This window comes from Lepisosteus oculatus, chromosome 3 (assembly GCF_040954835.1).
Source record: "Lepisosteus oculatus isolate fLepOcu1 chromosome 3, fLepOcu1.hap2, whole genome shotgun sequence".
Lineage (NCBI taxonomy): Eukaryota > Metazoa > Chordata > Actinopteri > Semionotiformes > Lepisosteidae > Lepisosteus > Lepisosteus oculatus.
The window spans coordinates 16263587-16282118 of record NC_090698.1 but is presented as its reverse complement, the minus strand read 5'-3'; the positions used below and the strand labels follow the sequence as shown (position 1 = coordinate 16282118).

Genomic DNA, 18532 nt, shown 5'->3' with positions numbered 1-18532 from the left:
ATAAGTAAAAGACCCCGAATGATGGAAATTCCAGGTCTCCAGGTGTGACAGGTATTTCTAAAGTGATCAATCCAGATGCATGCAACCAAAATCAGCTGGATGAACCTGACATAACATTCTTATGGCACATAAAATCTGCCTGTAATGCGGAATTAATAAACACAAGGGGATGAACACTTGATTTACAGCTGTGTAACTTCATCCTTGCACAGCCAAACTCCCAACAAAATGACAAAGAATATATTTTGATCCTCATAACCTTTCAACAGATCGCAATATTGACAGATTAGAGTAGTCACAGTTAATACCTCTGTCTATAAAAGATAAATTGATCCCTAATTTCCTCAAATGACCTGACACTGGAGTCTAACCAAATCCAGCTGGCTCTGTACTTTGCTGAGTACAGTGATATAAAGCCAATAAAAATGTTATAAAGAAAAGGCTTTGTAGATAAGAAATAAAATGAGGAATAGATGTGCTGCACAAAGTATATTGCATTTCACAGTACTCTGCCATGTACTTTGCAATCCAACAGTTTACTCATCCGAAAGAGACCTTTGAAACTCATTTACAATGGTTTTTCCTGGGCTGACTCAACCTGGACATCAGACAGAACAACCATAGGAACAATAACCAGCCTACTGGAAGACTGTACTAAGAACCAAAACATAGTACACTTCTCCACACCTGCAAGTGCTTAACCTTGACAAAGATTACACCGAAACTCTCACCTTCCCCATCTACCACAATTTATAAAACCAGTGCTAAATTGCTGGTATTCACCATTCAAAGAGACATTTTGGGAATCTACGATGAACACCACATAGTAATAAGACTGTGGAAAATCTCTCAAAACCTCAATTTAATGCAGCAGTAAATGTTCTTGTGTTTGCACTAAGGAGTGCTAAGCGATAAGCTCCATATGATTACAAAGACACAGACATTAACTGTGTCCCCCATAAGAAATCTACTGAATCAAATATATCTTGATTCTTTTATTGCGCCACCATCTTGCATCTGAGTTTGTACTCCAATGTACATTCTGTTTTGTGCAGACATCTAACTTTAGACCGCATAAAACTGCTTTACACTGTCTTGAAAATTTCCACTTAAAAATGAAGACTTGCAATATAGCAAGGTAGAGTCCTTGATTTTGGTTTGTGAAAACAGTCAAGATGGGAACAGGCAAAATGCCAACTAACAATGTGGGAATAAGTCATGTGATCCCATTTAATGAATACCTTAAGATGCAATTAGATTGTTTTTATCAGAAGAGCACAAAGGTAAAGCTGTGAATATGAAAACAGAAGATGAGAATGGAAATTTAAATGTGTAAGTCAGCAGACTGGGTGTCTTTGTTTCTAAAAAGAGCACTTAAAGTAAAATATCATTTCCACAGAATTCTAGTATTTTTGTAAAAAACAGGAAAGATGATACTGAACTCCTTTAAACAACAGTATTGATGTTTAAGGAAAAAAATAAATGTACTGAGAACAAAGTCAGAGGGTTTTAGTTTTGTTTTGCACACTTCCAACATAAAATACAGACAATGTCCTCAGCACAAACATGCTAAAGAAACTAAAAAGGTCACAAGTAGCATCCTGATGTGTCCTCTTTTGTCTAAGCTGTTGGAAGAGGTAGGGCTATAGATATCCTGCTAAAATTACCAAAAGGTACATTTTCACAAGTTAAAGACAGTAAAAATGTGACATGCCAAGCTGAGACAGTACAATCAACATGGATTCAATACTCATCTGACCTCTCATTCATTCCTTTGCGGGAAAACTTTGCTCATTCACTGCCGCAGCAGCTGCCTTATTTCTCTTCCCGATTCATGACGGAAAATTCCTTTACCGTCCCATTCCTTACAAATGGCAAACTGCTGACCGACCTCTTGTGACAATAAACAAGCCCAGTAAGCCAACAGGATTACACTCTGCGCCTCCCCAGACCTGAACTGAAAAAATGTTTACATGAAATCAACCTGAGGCACTGCAATCCCTTTCCCTGAAACTCACTTCCACTTAAGTAGAGGGTGTCTTATTCACAATGGCTGGCAGCAATCTAATTGTAGGAATGTCACGCTGACAACCATTCCAGGTCTAGATAGTCACAGACGTTTTGCTTCCCAATTGATGTTATCTCACTAACTGACAGAAATATTGAACATTACCATGCAGTCACAGGAAAGACATTTTTAGCCTAGAACTATGGTGAACGGTGTCTCTTCAAAATGGCAAGATTAAAAAGAGAAAATATTAATTATGTTCAGTATGTAGATCAAGAGCTAGATGAGTGCTTTCAGTTGCAACGAAAACCAGAAACCCAGGGGGCCTTCAGGTACTGAGCTTCAGGTACCCCCTACCCCTAGCGTAGCCAGTGTGGCAGCGCATGAGGAAATAATTTTAACTGAAGCCCATGTGCAAAAGGGCAAACCTATGCTCATGTGCTAAGAAATGTTTCTTCTTTTAAAAGATGAACCTTGTTCTTCTGCAACTGCTGCCTCTCTCTCAACTTGGGAGCTTAAGCTGGAACAGTGCCAAGAGCAGCAGGCACCAGCTGTCAGCGCCATTCCACACTGCTGCTGCTGGACTGGCTATTACTGGCACACTTCCCCACGCCCATCATGGACCTCCTCAGCGACCCGCAGCACTGACTTCATTCATTTACATAAGTAAGACGAGGGCTGCTCTACTGGTTTATTTGGAGCATGAGGACCCACAGCACAGGGGTGACCTTGGGTTACTTAGGGAAATAAAAAGAAAAATCCTTCAGATGCCCTTTATTTCTCAGTCACTTTCTAGAGTTAACTTTCTAGACTAACATGCAGAAATCAAACTGGAACACTGGACTCTGAGACATGCGCTCACACATACAATAGAATACCACACCAATAAATAGAAGAGGCCTTCTTCATGCAGGGTAAGAGGGAAAGGTACAGTCATTATAAATGTCACACTTTGAGGCTTTAAACTCCCAGAATGACTGTGCCATAAGTGACAAATCTGGTAAGCGATTCTGTGGGTTTTCTTAAACCTGTAACTACAGATGGTGTAAACATGTAAAAATCATATGTCTTTAAAGAAACCTGACCCCCATACAAAATGTGTTCAGTTTAGAAAACATCAGCAGAGAGATATCATATGACTTAATGGACTCACCTCTCTGGCCCGTGCTCATAAAGTGTCCAATAGTTTAAAAAGAATTAAAAAATCTCACTATCTTGGAGTAGACCTGCATTTTTTTCATCCTTTGCATGAACAGGAAAATAATCAAAGAAACAAAATATCAAATATTTTTTAAAAAGGCTGAGAGCCAATATGAAATGTTCTTTTTATTCATGCAAAGTTAGAACTCCGTCCCCTAGAGTGCTTTTGCACACTGTTTCACCCTGTGAAAGGAACCATGCCAAAGACAGACTGGCGATGAGCCCCCTCTGGCTCACCTGGACTGGCGGCACCCTGACACCTCAGAGCCTGGTGGGTCCGGAACAGGCGCAAACACGGCGTCCTGGCGGTCTGCGCCTTCAGAGACAAGACCCCGCTTACGAGGACGGGGCTGGAGCAGCTGCTGACGACCGCGCGCAGGAGACTGGCCATTGTGCTGATGGGGAGGGGAGGAGGAAGAGCCGGGAGCTGCCTCTTCTAGCCTGAGCCGCCCTCCTCCTGCCACACGAGAAAGGGAGATGTTGGATTACCTCTCCACTCAGCTGAGTGCTCCCCCTCGGGCTTGCATCAGGGGTAAAGGCTGTGGGGTGGAACACTGGAAAGTGGAAATGTCACTGAGACAGGAATGCAATGCCACATACATACATAAGAACATGAGTAAAACTGCACATGAGAGGAAGCCAGTTAGCTCATCTGGAAGTTAGTAGCTCATTGATTTGAAGATCTTATCTAGATGTTTCTTGAAAGAAAGCAGTAGATAAGGAGATCACCATGAACTGGTTACACCAAAAACTTCAGTCAAGGAGAAATTCTCTTTCTCTTTACATCCAGACTGAAACATTCATCAGCCAGAAGTGATATTCAATAACTAGTTTGCATTGGCTCCCCACATCGAACCTACCCTGTACCAGAAAAAGCACGGCGGATTATGAATTTCAGCAGGGAAAGGTCTGAGAGTCTGAAAGGGTTGAGGTCAGGAGTCCAAATGGCCCTTGAAAGGCAACAGAGCGAGGAGAGAATATTCGTCCTTCACTTTTTGAAGCACTTGGCCATGGCAAAGAACAGTGAGAACTGCAGAACAGTCAAGCCCGGATAGGTCTCGGATGGATAGGCCGCAGGTTAAACAAAACACCGGACACAATTCCCGTCCAAATTGACCATACTACAGTTAATTACAATGCTTATGTCTGAAACTCAGTGCATTTGCAAGATTGGTGATCTTGAAAACACTAAGGTCATTGTTTGGGGGCATTTAAAAGGAACGTTATAACCGAGTTAAACGCTGATCATAAACTCAGATTCAATCCTAAAACATCACAAATAAATAATCGGAACCAATTAAAATATTAATTTACTTTCTTTCGGACATCGTAACCCCAGATACTACATATATAAACGGAAATGTTTACATTTTTGCTTCATGTCCAGGACTCGAAAACATATATGTAGTATTTAAGGTATTATAAACCTCCACTTGTAGAGAGGCGTAATTTCAGACAGGATCGAGTGCTGTGGTTTTCTCACGCCTCTTCACCTTCCTCTCTCCTGTGATTGTTTCCTTTAACTACTGTTAATTTGACTCAAGCTTTGCTGTGGCAACATCCTACACAAAAACCAGCTGTACCCAAGGCTACAGCACTCGGCTGGTAAAAACTCAGAACTCGATCTTCAGTTTCTACCACGTCAGCGGACTTTTTCAGTTTGCCGCTAGTCAAAAAAAAACATAGTTGTTCAGCCAACTATAAACTGGCAAAAAAAAATTGACAATCTAGGATAGATGCATAAGGATTTGCATGCCGCTGAGTGACAGACAGACTTTAAAAACAATGTAACCACCTTAAAGTAAAGGGGGGAAATCTATCCAACACGGGATACCCCAGAAAAACAATCCTTAAAATATCATAAGACATTGTGAAAATGTGGAGGGTTATATATTTATTAAGAAAGAAAGGACACAGGTTTGTCTTATTTCCTCAGTTATAATGGCCTCTATTTATAAAGGGGAAAACGAGGAGAACGTCGTCGACACTCTAACCCGTTGCCGCATCGAGGCTCGGCTGACATAAATCCATGCATCCTGCAAAAACGGTTTAAAAACAACTTCTAAAATCGAGCTCAAAACTTTTGAACATTTTCGGGCATTTACTGCGACATATCCTGACCCCACATTGCAACCAAATGGAACGTTTACACCGGTGCACTATTTGTAGGTCAAAATAAAGCCTTTTCGTATACTGACCTTTAGGAAGCCGGCTATAGGAGACTGAACGGCGGGTTGCCGAATGACTTCAATTCCCAACCCGGAAGGAGTTGGAGGGCTGCTCGGTTATTTTCCGACCACGTGGTGGACATGAGGGAGGGTGTGTGGGTGCTGTACTCGGCGTTGTTGGCGTTAGTTTATTCGAGCTATGCTAACGTATAGTCGTCCTCTTTTTTTTTTTACAGAAAACTAATATAGTACTGAGGGGGTGGAGTGCTGTTGCACGAATGCAAAACCTTAAACGGTTCCAAAGCCATGGGCGCAGTTCCCGCGATCTGGGGAAATTTATATTGCACATAGGAAAAATAACTTTCACTGACGAGCTTGTACTGTTTTGCCAAACTATGCAAAGAAATGAATTGAATGAAATTGCATAGTGAATGAACAATACAAGCATATAAACGCAGTTTTTATAGTAATTAATATATTCGCCTTATATTAACCAGGATAATTTATTTTAACTATCTTCATAATAAGATTTGATAACATTTTAGGTATGTGTACATTCATACAGAAAAAAAGATTACCTAAGTTTTGCACTATTCCCGGGTATACTGTCTCCTAAATATGTATACGCACACCATACGTGCCCACAGCAGCTGTACATAAATCGCTGAGAAATATTAATTTCAAATAGCAGTTACATCTCTTCGGTGCGTCATTCGTGCTGTGTTACACAGCGCAAAAGCGATACAACTACGTTTTCTGGGCTGTTAAAGTGATTTGGCAAATACAGCTTATGGATGTTAACGAGAGGTGGAAAGACAGCAGGGCGCATGTGGTCCTGCCGGCTATTCTCCTGTCAGCAGTGCCTGAGCTACTCCTATCCTCTAGTGGACGCCATAGCTCCTGGCCACATAACATCTACTGAGTTCCTCCGTGCAAACTGCCAGTTGTTGTTACAGGAAGTCGCGTTCCTGAAGGCTTAGAGTTTGTTTAGGTTTTCTTTCTCGAGTTACGTAGGGAAACGAGAAACAAATTACATCAAACAAAGAGAAACGTCAACTTTTAAAACTACGCGTTCGCAATATTGTCGGGTTTCTCTCAGCCTGGGGCCTGTCGCGGCTCCGGATGAGGCTGCGGTGAAGCTCTACGCCAGGGCCCTGTCTCTCTTCACTTTGCGGGCATGACGGACAATTTCGATCGGGCCCCCGGTGCGGGACGGAACCGGGCTAAGCCTAGCATCACTGGACTCGGAGAGCAGGAGAGCGGCCGGCTTCCGGATGTCGGAGAGGTAGCAGGTGAAGGAGAAGCCAAGTCGAGCCTGTTCAACCAACAGGAGCCTCTCCGGCAGCCCAGGACGTCCCCCTCACTGGGGGATAGCAGTGCGAGCGGAGGTGAGAGGGATCACCCGCTGCGGGCGTGATGCTGGAAGACTGAAGCGTGTGGGGCAAGATAAACCATACAGGTTTCTGCACCTGTTTGTATACCACCGACTTAACTACTCTTTGGGAGCTCTCGACCCTGTCTTAGAGTGTTCAGTTCAGGGGGATTTATTGTAACAGCGGAATCATTACATTCTTGCCAAAATAGAACAGCGGGTAATCAATTGTGCATGTGAGAGGTAATAACAACTGCAGCTTGAATTGATATATATATATAACAGTTAGCATGAAATTGGTGGGGAAAGTTATATTCGATTATTTGGCCGCAAGCAGAAAAATCTTCTTAATCCCTCTAATTTTATATAGTTTAAAATGAATACAGTAGAATATTTAACAGAAAACGTAAAAAAAAACTCGCCATCAGAAATGACAGGAGCTTTGGCGAGTGTGTCATGTGACGTTTGAATGTGTTAAAGCAGAGGAAGGTGAGGACTGCTAGAAAATAATTCAAATCTATGCAGTTTACTCTAAGTGAAACCCCAATTTTCAACATTCCCTTTGGTAGCCTGTTGAATTCTGGTTTGGATGACAGTATAGAAGACTGGTCTTTGGTACTAAAACTGTTGTTTTTTTTTTCCTGTGGAAAGTGCTGAAGCAAAATTGACCAGCATGGTGGCAGATGGTTCTGTGTGCATGGTATGTGTGCCTCCATAGTTTTTCTGGAGTACCCCCCCACCCCATCCCCCTCTCTGGGCCCTGTGCCCAGTTTTCCACAGTCAGAAAGACTGACTGGCAGAGGAATTAGCTGACCCCACAGTTTTGTTTCAATGCCAATTAAAATTACTGTCTCTGTTCAGGCAATCGATGTACATGTGCACAAGAGTAGGTAGTATATTGCTTGAGCAGCTCATTCAGACGTGGTAACTTTATTTTAAACACTACATACCTTGTAAAATGAAAGGTCATGCGACAAGGAATCCGTGTGCATTTCTTGAAGAAACTGGGTCTGTGCAGCTGTAGGTAGGGATATGCTCAATGAGGATCTCTTACCTATGCTTGCATTTCATTCTCTGGAACAAATGAGCTCACTTACATCCAAAATGAAGACGACATGTTTAGAAAACCGTACATTTATAATGACAGGACAAATGAGAGCATTCAGGATGTTCCCAGGAACCCACATTGTCCTAACCTTGGTGATAAACAAAGATCTGGATGCGTGGAATTGGGTAGCATGGCATCATAGGCAAAGCTGTCTGTGGTCTTCTTCAGCCAAAGATGGCCAGTTTGTGGTCAGCCTCACTTCCGATTGTATAATCGAGATGTTTAACGCAAAACGAGATGTTTAACGCAAAGTAAAGCACAGAGTTATCATAGAAATTGCCGAGGCAGAATTAACTCTAAATGCATTACTGAAAGGCGTAAAAAGTTCTGATGGCGAGAACGCAGGACTTGAAGATCAGTCACTGATGAAATATCAAGAAGTACACACTATGGAGCAAGATGCTGTAACTGGTAAACCAGGTTTTTTGAGTGATGGTGCTTTATGGCAATAGCCAGGGGTTATACCTGATACAACGTATCGCTGGCTTTTGTCAATTATATACGAGCAAGTACAGGTCATTGAGTAACCATTAACGTGGCTTTTCTTGAAATCCGTCATTTCAGACAGCAGAAGAACAACCAGAGTTCCGCACTTGGCTCACAACAACAACAGCACCGCGGCACTCGCGCCCCAGTTGGCCAGCCCTGCTGCGGTCAGTTCGAATCTCTCGGTGAACGCACCAGAGTTCTACCCAGCGGGTTATACCGTGCACTCGGTAAGATTGTCACCAGCAGCCGCTGTCGTACTTCAACAAAACAAAAGGATTGTGATCGCCCAGAAATTCATATTCCACTGTCATCCCTAATGGAGTGGCTTTTTAAGATCTATAATAGTCCTGCAGCAGAATCTTTCATTTAACGCTCATCACTTGTGGAGGTTTTTGCAATTTGGTAAAAAGAATGAGTTGACTTGCATAGAGTGATTTTAAAAATTGCTCTGCTATTATTTTTTTTTTGAAAATATTAAATCTGCTGTGGCTTAACCCACTTTCATTATTGGTGTGGGTTATTAAATATGGTTTAGAATGAGGAAACATAATTATGTGTACTCATATCCTTGTTGTTAAGATCAGTATGGATGTCATTTGTAGTTGTGCACTTGATGAACCTGAATCTAAATTAAAGATCAGATCTAAAATACAGAGTCACACATTAAGTGTCCCTCCCCCAAAAGTGCTGAAATGCATACAATTATATAGTTTTGTTTTTTTAAAAGGCTCTTTCTCTCATTGAAGGAGGCAGCAGTGTGCGAAGATGGGTGTGGTGACTTTTACTCGGAACCCATGCTGACAGAGTTGGTGCAGAGTTTCCTGTCCCACCTCAACGAGTTCCCAGGGTCGTTTGAATCCGAGATCGAGCCCTTCACCACGATGCTGAATGGGTGGGTCACGACAGAAGAGGCGCTTCACGAACTTGTAGAGCTAATCTATCACCAGGTGTGTGTGCACGTGCGCGCCCCTCTTTGCAGATTCATTTCCAGTTCCTTATGCAAGGAACAGTTTGGTGATTGATTATCATCTGGTGCTAAAAACACTATTTGTCATCATGTTCATTTTGTGCATTCAGTTCTGTTAACTGGAACGCCGGTACAGTTTGGGCAGGGTAGTATAATTTGCCAGCTTCACAGAAATAAAATAGCGATCATGTGCTTCATGCTGGGAAACAATCCTCTTTAAAATGATGTTTCATTAATAACCTGTGACGTTTTTGAGTCTTATAACTGGTATGGTGTGATCATGGCTGCCTCCTGAACTCAGTGTATACGTAATGCTGATGAAAATGGAAAAATGTGCTGTGTATTTATGCTGTACACAGCAGATAGTTGAGCCTCTCAGAGTGTGAAATAGTTTGGTCTGTTGTTCTAGCCAAGACTGGATTTATAAACAAAAAGAGAAAGAAGCTAAATTGAAGTGTTCATTAAAAATGCGGTAAATATTTTGGGTTACACCCCCAGATTACACAAACAACATGAAAGGGCAAATGATAGAATATGAATGAAGATTATATGCAGTTTTGGACAAGCAGAAAATGAATTCGCATTATCGGTAGAAACAAGGCTTTAAAGCCTACTGCCAGGAAATGACACGGGGAAGTCAGTTAGAGTTAAACAAGTCCAATCCTGAGGAAATAACACCTTAGACAAGTGCTTCACGGATGCATGTTCACCTCTAATGTAGTTGTTTTATTTTGTCTTATTCGGGTAGACATTGGGTGTTTTTGTTTTCTTGGAAAATAAGATGGAGGCACTAGAGTTGGAAATAAATCTTAGTGTAAAACAGGAAGCTTGAATAAAAGGGAAAATTACATAAAAGGGAAGTGCTGTTGAGCATAAAATGTGATAATGCTTTGAATATTGCAATTATTGTAATGATTGGCACAGTCGTACAGTGGTTAGCATTGCTGACCTGTAGAACTGGGGATCTGGTTCAGTCCTGGGGTGCCATCTACTTAGAGTTTGTATGTTCTCACTACATGCGTGTGGGATTCTCTCAGGTGCTCCATTTTCCTTCCACAGTCCAAAGATGGATACTGGTAGGGTAATTGGCTTCTGGGAAAATTGGCCCTGGTACGAGTGTATGACGAGTTTCTGACCTGCAATGTACTGGCATTCTGATCAGGGTGTATTCTGCCTTGTGCCCGTTGCTTGCTGGGATAGACTCTAGCTCCCCCACCACCCTATATTTGATGATAAAGTATTTTTATGATATGTATGATACAGTGGGTGGAACAGCCCTGTTTCTTCAGCAAAGGTGTCCAGTGTACAAAAGAGCCAGCAAATTGCATCAGTGCTTGTAACCCTCTGAAGTGCTGCTTGTTCTGTAAGTGAAGGCCCAAATCAGGTTCCTCAAGGACCAAATTGTCTACATTTTCAGGTCTGGAAAATAATGGTGTTTTCAATTTTCAAGTCCATTTCATAATTTAAGGTAAGGGTTTGAAAAAGCCAAAGAACCATGCTACCATCCACTGAACCCAGGAGTCTGCAGAGTGAGTGAGACATTTGTACAGTGTGCTATTATCAAAGCAGTTTATGTGTGAAAAGCAGGTAAGTTAATTTATGTGTTGATGTGTTATATAACATTCCTTTCAGCTGTGAAGTTGGATGATTTAATGGCAGATGAGAGCAGTGTTTGTTCTTCTGTGTTGGTATTAAGTGGAGTAGTGTCTCTCTTTGAGATCTGTGAAAACTTTGTAAGCAGTCTAACTCACCTTTCCATATTCTACTCCACAGTCCACATCTGTCCCCAACTTCTCATACACGGGTGCTCGCCTGTGCAACCACTTGTCTCAGCACCTCACTATCAGTCCGCCAAGTGGAAACTTCAGGAAGCTGCTGCTTATGAGGTTTGTTTCTTTCTGCGTATACCAGTCTTACCTGCAGTGTTTGGTTGCCAGTACTCTCAATGACTTAATTGAGCTCGTTGATTAGTTCTTACTTTGCCTTTGTGATTGCTCCAGCTATTGCATCCATTGGCACAGTAACGTAGAGGGTAAAGTGTAAAAATACACTTTTGCTTTTCCTGTGGGTCTGTAACCTGTTTTTTTTTTTCCACACACTAGATGTCAGAAAGAGTACGAGGCAAGAGACAAGGCTGTGAAGGGAGATGAAATGACTCGGAAAAGTTTTCATTCTTATGTCCTATTCCTGGGGGAACTGTACCTGAACTTGGAGGTTAGTGGGAATCGCTTTTTGATGGTTTATGAATAAAGAGTGGAAATAATAGCAACAGTAACATCAATAAGAATTATTAGATTCATATTTTCATGGATCCTGTGGTGAAAAGATCCACTTGGGAGCCACATTGAACGCTACAGGTCGGAAATACAAATCGAGCATTTGCTGACTGGCCAAAAGACCTAGAGTAAGTGCTAATTAAAGTTATTTTTACAATCAAATGGTGTAAAATTAAATTTGCAACAGTTGTATCTGGTCATGTTGAAATAATTAAGAGTGTATCTGGGGATTCAGGGACCACTTTTTCGGGTCCCCCTGGAATAACTGACATTTGGATCCCATGTAATTTCCAACAGTTGCCTTGATCTGGTGGCCAGGGCAGGCCCTGCTGGTGACACTGGTCTGGCCCGATCCCGGCATTTCTCAATTTTACATGTCTCCATGTACAAGAGCGATGAATCGATGCAGTTACGTCTTTGGAATTTGTCAAGGATCCAGAAAAGTTATGTATCAAGAGCTATAGATGGAAACTAAATTTACAAGCTATGATATATAAAAAAGGGACAGTTTCAGTAGATGAGGAGGAGGAGTAGTAGTAATAATATTATTATGATGATGATAATAATAATAGTTGTCTTTTGCAGATTAAGAGTTCAAAAGGACAAGTAACACGTGCGGACATACTGCTGATGGCGCTGCATGAGCTATTGGATGCACTTTTTTCAAACCCTGTGGATGGGAATCTCATCTGTGCTGTGAAACTACTGAAGGCAAGAGAGTTGCATGTTAAAGGATTCTACATTGCATTGCATCTGTAGCTGCTATGGATAGTAATATGCATCATGATTCCTCTGAGCAATAGCCTGTGATTTGGTTAGATGGCAGAGGTCCTGGGCCTGAAAGTACAAATAAGTGCAATGGATTTCCAGATTCCTGATTATCTTTTGCTGCCGGTAGATGAGATCTGGCAGTGTATGAACTTGGACCAGCCATTTTCTTGATCCCCACTTCACAGCACAAACCAACCGATGTCCAGTGGGGAAGTGTAAAAAAATAACTTCTTGGCATATTCAGAAACAACTGTTCTCATTTCACCAATCAGAGCAGTTTGCTACTGTAGGTTTTTGTATCCACAGTTTCCTTTTGAAAAACATTGTGCCTCTGTTCTGTCCTCTCTTCATATGATGTATCATATAGTTAGTTTTTCTCCTTGAGGAATATTTTATATTTTCTACTTTAAGTTGGGTAACTGAGGTAAAAAGCGTATTGTGAAGGACACGTGAATAGATACTGTCCAGTTGACTGACTGCTTGTCTCCCCATTAGTTAACGGGTTCAGTTCTGGAAGATGCCTGGAAAGAGAAAGGGAAGTCATATATGGAAGATCTTATGCGGGGAATCGAAAATATTGTCCTGGATGCAGGGTGTAGTAGGTGAGGACTTCTACACAGCAAAGATCCCTGGAGAAAGGACAGGCTAAGTAGTCTGTCTCAAGCAAATGAACATGCTTTAAGTACACTGCTCTGGCACTTTTCTTACCTTGCACTATTAAATCGCAAGTAAATGCCACATAGGTATTTCATATTGAGGTTACATTTCATAGGAGCATTCATCAATTTCTGTTTAACACTCCACTGTGTGTTATAACTGATAAACTGTACAAAGCACTGAATTGCAGTAAATGCTCAGATATAGGAAAGTAGCACAGAATTATTTTCACTGTAGGACCAGTTTTTAAAAATGCTTTCTCTCAGGTTGTCTTCTGGCAATTGCTAAGAGGTCAGGGGTATTTGTGGCAGTTGTAGTAATGGAGGATTCCAACAGGGAGTATGGCTTTAAGTTCCAGTGCTGAAAAACACCGTCCTTGAGTCCAGAATTAGCAGCATGGGTTATGCAGAGAGCTGGATCTCCCTATGCCTTTCCTCAGGGATGTGAAGCAGATGCTGCTGAGGCTGGTGGAGTTGAGAAGCAGTAACTGGGGCAGAGTCCATGCCGCTGCAGCCTTCAGTGAAGCCACGCCGGAAAATGATCCCAACTACTTCATGGTGAGAGCACAGTGCCGGGCCATAGGGGCGGATCTGTAGTGGACGGCCCAGCACAGCTTAAAGGGTTCAAACGTTCTGAAAGCCTTATTTGTCCTACTAAAGTGGGTACTTGAAGTTGAGCCAGGCAGCCTGCAATGTGCCTTTTCTAAGGGTTATAAGATATCCACTGCTGGGGCACTGGGATATTATGATTATCACAATAGAATGTGGATAATTAAATATTTTGTATAGTATGTATTGTGTACAATTTGTATATTGTATAGTATTGACTTTACCATGTTGTTAAATTAGGCCAACATAAAATTAATATAAAAAGTTACATACAGTGATGATGCCTTTTTTTGTATGTGGTTAAAATGTTTTAGTGTACCATACCAGTGCTGTAATTCCCGTATGTCACTGATATGTTGGTGCACGCTCAGATTTCAGCCTGTAAAAAGACTGCCATGCACGTGGACGGAGTGGCTGGTTTGACTTCCACATTATCCTGTTTCTCATTTTGTTTGCAAAGGAGGTGAAGAAAGACTGCATTAGATTACATATTTTTTCCCAATCCTATTTGTTGCACCTCATTTGGCAGCTCATGGAGTGGTTCAAATTAATCAATAATTTGCAAGAAAAGGATACACTTGAGAGGAGGGCATACAATTCTCATTACATTATTAATGCACAGCACTTTTCCATGTGGAGATATGGAAAGTGTTAAGGGATATGGTACGATAGAGTGCATCCTTCTAGTATACTACTAAGGAAAGGCTGTCTTTTTCATGCCTGTTTGTCAGGATCCCCAAGGCATGTTCTGCTCTTTGTCACAGGTCTGTGGTTTTCCTAAGAAAGGTTAATTAGTATTTTTTTTCCATTTTATGCCTGTGTTCCTAGAATGAGCCTACATTTTACACAGCAGAAGGAATTCCTTTTACAGCTGCTGATCCAGGTATGTATTTATGTGTCTTTTTTCTATTATGGCTGTATTACATACAGGACAAGAGACAGATTTAGTAGAATTGTTAGTGGGATGAACTTCTGCTTCACTAATGACACCAGCCTATTACTGTTTAAAGAGCTGAAAACAACAAAAAAACGTCTTGCTAAGCAAATTTTTCATTCAATGGAGTAACCGAAAGGTCAGCGGGAATAAAAACTATTAAGGTAAAAGGAAAACTCCAGGACACTTGTGATCTGATGGCACAGTACAGCCTTTCTGTGACAGGTCATCATTTACTTAATCCATTGTGGAATTACAAGAATATGAAAGGGATGAAAAGCAACCTCCATGTATTTCTGATGAGTCTATTTTTCTAAAAGTGTATGTGCACATACATGAAGTTATCTTGTATATTTGTATCATTGTTATCAGTCCTTTACTTTAATGGAAGGCTTTAAGAGTGAAAACTGTGACTGCCAGTATTGTCATTGAATGACCTAATAGAGAAACCTAAAGTAGAGGAGAAATACAGATTATGGGTGTGAAAGCTCAACTAATCCTTTTTTTCACAGAATACTCTGAAAAGTACCAAGAGATAATTGATCGAGAGGATTTGCTCACAGATTTCTTTGAAGAGAATGGGACAGAGTTTCTTGCAGCGGGTGAATCGTAAGTGCATCTTTAGTCTAAAATAATGTCATATCTTGGGACAGTATATTTAGTGCTCAGTGGATCCTCAGGGCAGGATTCAAGGAATCGGACAGAAAATAAAATTCATACACTTAATATACCTTGTCCTCTTCAACCCCTTATAGGCCGGCCTCTTGCCTGTACCAGTAATTGTTGGAGGGCATTTATAAACATGCAGATAGCAATTAACAATTTAAAGTTCATGCCAGTTTCCATTTCTGTGCTGCCCGATATTGAAATAGCCTGTAATATAGAAGAATTCTGTTTCTTAGTTAGGAACAATAATGTTCTAGAAGACTCATGGGGTAAAATATAAAGAAGTGCCACATGGTGACTGTTACCCCTGCAGTGGGGTTCTTCTGTCTGCTGTGTGCCAGCTACGATAAAAGCAGCTCACCACTATTGTGGACAGACTCAGCAAAGCAGGAGGCAGATCCAAAACAAAATTTGATGACTCTGCTGGCCAGGCATAAAGTAGCTTAGCTTGTGGTTTATTCACACTTGCTGTGGCTTATGTTGTCAGCACTGTGTTGAGTTCTAACCATGGTGGAATAAATCCTGCAAGGAGCCTAAAGACACGATGGAAACAGAATCACCCCATAGTGGGAGCTTTTCAAGCTCTTGTGTGAATCTTACAAATCAATACACAGTTAATTATGCGCCAAATGATTAATAAAGAGGCAATTATTGAAGTATACTTAGGGCACAAAAAGAGAGGCTCTTTACGAGTATTGTGGTTCTTCAGGACAGACTACTGAGCCAGAATGCATTGAATATGGGTATGATATTAAAAGTAGTATTTTAGAACGCATCTTGTGCATCCTGAAGCTCAACCAGTGAAGTTGCTTGTTGAGACAGTGAGACAGCAGCTTGAGCTCTGTGCCCCACATGACTTTAGCTTATTCAGGGTCAGGTCACTATGTGATTAGAACTCCTCAAGCAGTGGTGCAAATTTTCGCAGAGCACTACTGGGAAAGGGTTGGTATTAATCACTCTCCTGCAGAGCACTGTGGAACTTGAAGCATATCAATTGACAAATGGCCCTGCAGGTGCAGAGGGTATGTCAAAGGAACATGTCTATGTGACTTATTCTCACCAGAGCAGGCAAAAGAGTACTTACGGTGCCTTGCGAAAGTATTCGGCCCCCTTGAACTTTTCAACCTTTTGCCACATTTCAGGCTTCAAACATAAAGATATAATTTTTTTATTTTATGTGAAGAATCACCAACAAGTGGGACACAATTGTGAAGTGGAACGAAATCTATTGGATTTTTGAAACTTTTTTAACTAATAAAAAAATGAAAAGTGGGGCGTGCAAAATTATTCGGCCCCCTTGCGTTAATACTTTGTAGAGCCACCTTTTGCTGCGATTACAGCTGCAAGTCGCTTGGGGTATGTCTCTATCAGTTTTGCACATCGAGAGACTGAAATTCTTGCCCATTCTTCCTTGCAAAACAGCTCGAGCTCAGTGAGGTTGGATGGAGAGCGTTTGTGAACAGCAGTTTTCAGCTCTTTCCACAGATTCTCGATTGGATTCAGGTCTGGACTTTGACTTGGCCATTCAAACACCTGGATACGTTTATTTGTGAACCATTCCTTTGTAGATTTTGCTGTATGTTTGGGATCATTGTCTTGTTGGAAGATAAATCTCCGTCCCAGTTTCAGGTCTTTTGCAGACTCCAACAGGTTTTCATCCAGAATGGTCCTGTATTTGGCTGCATCCATCTTCCCCTCAATTTTAACCATCTTCCCTGTCCCTGCTGAAGAAAAGCAGACCCAAACCATGATGCTGCCACCACCATGTTTGACAGTGGGGATGGTGTGTTGAGGGTGATGAGCTGTGTTGCTTTTACGCCAAACATATCGTTTTGCATTGTGGCCAAAAAGTTCAATTTTGGTTTCATCTGACCAGAGCACCTTCTTCCACATGTTTGGGGTGTCTCCCAGGTGGCTTGTGGCAAACTTTAGACGAGACTTTTTATGGATATCTTTGAGAAATGGCTTTCTTCTTGCCACTCTTCCATAAAGGCCAGATTTGTGCAGTGTAAGACTGATTGTTGTCCTATGGACAGACTCTCCCACCTCAGCTGTAGTTCTCTGCAGTTCATCCAGAGTGATCATGGGCCTCTTGGCTGCATCTCTGATCAGTCTTCTCCTTGTCTGAGCTGAAAGTTTAGAGGGACGGCCAGGTCTTGGTAGATTTGCAGTGGTCTGATACTCCTTCCATTTCAAGATGATCGCTTGCACAGTGCTCCTTGGGATGTTTGAAGCTTGGGAAATCTTTTTGTATCCAAATCCGGCTTTAAACTTCTCCACAACAGTATTACGGACCTGCCTGGTGTGTTCCTTGGTCTTCATGATGCTCTCTGCGCTTTCAACAGAACCTTGAGACTATCAGAGAGCAGGTGCATTTATACAGAGACTTGATTACACACAGGTGGATTCTATTTATCACCATCAGTCATTTAGGACAACATTGGATCATTCAGAGATCCTCGCTGAACTTCTGGAGTGAGTTTGCTGCACTGAAAGTAAAGGGGCCGAATAATTTTGCACGCCCCACTTTTCATTTTTTTATTAGTTAAAAAAGTTTCAAAAATCCAATAGATTTCGTTCCACTTCACAATTGTGTCCCACTTGTTGGTGATTCTTCACATAAAATAAAAAATTTATATCTTTATGTTTGAAGCCTGAAATGTGGCAAAAGGTTGAAAAGTTCAAGGGGGCCGAATACTTTCGCAAGGCACTGTAAAACAGTAGGCAGTTCTAAATTGGTGCCATAGTGGATATATTATAAAAAAGTCAATATCCGTACTTTTACTTTGTTTCAAACCATATCGGTTAAGATCAGTTGCTAGTGTTTTCTCTGAGCAAGATACTTATAGTAGAAAATATATAGTAGAATATCTGTATAAGATGTTTGTGCACTAAAGAGTAACCTGTTCATATTTTTACCCAGTTTCACATAAAATTACTATTAAGCTTAAACGTTTAGGAATACAAAGTAGCTTTTAAATGCAATTATGTATACTCAGGTCATAGCCTGAAAGTTGCCTATTAATTGGTAGTTTTGTCTCACTGCTGTTCATCCACAGGTACATAGATGATGATGATGATGAAATGGACCCAGAAATTGAAGAAGCTTTTGAGAAGTTCTGCTTGGAATCAGAGAAGAAGAGAAAACAGTGAGGAAGGGAGAAGAAGAGATGTAGACTAGCACTGATGCCTTCTGTGTTTATAATGTGGGAATAAGTATAGCAGCTGTAAAAAAAGAAAAATGTTTATTAAAGTTTTAGCAGAATTCTCAAAAAAATATGCTTAGTCAGCACTTCTTGGTTCTTCTG

The 18532-nt window shown here is 41.2% G+C and overlaps 2 protein-coding genes across 2 annotated transcripts in view; one reads left to right on the top strand and one right to left on the bottom strand.

The window, feature by feature from the left end:
- nnt (nicotinamide nucleotide transhydrogenase) overlaps positions 1-5510 on the bottom strand; it is a 61867-nt gene extending 56357 nt beyond the window's left edge. The window contains exons 1-2 of the mRNA XM_006627234.3: positions 5407-5510; positions 3446-3665 (exon numbers count right to left, since the gene is read on the bottom strand). Coding sequence (XP_006627297.1) covers positions 3446-3599 — 154 coding nt within the window. The 5' untranslated portion in view covers positions 3600-3665; positions 5407-5510. The remainder of the gene's footprint in view (positions 1-3445; positions 3666-5406) is intronic.
- Positions 5511-6260: 750 nt separating this feature from the next.
- Positions 6261-18501, top strand: paip1 (poly(A) binding protein interacting protein 1). The gene is made up of 11 exons (XM_015340241.2): positions 6261-6764; positions 8421-8572; positions 9092-9292; positions 11086-11198; positions 11415-11526; positions 12174-12299; positions 12855-12961; positions 13456-13573; positions 14453-14507; positions 15071-15167; positions 18284-18501. Exons 1-11 carry the CDS (start codon positions 6554-6556, stop codon positions 18375-18377), a joined length of 1386 nt encoding a protein of 461 aa, XP_015195727.2. The 5' UTR covers positions 6261-6553; the 3' UTR covers positions 18378-18501.
- Positions 18502-18532: the final 31 nt, after the last annotated feature.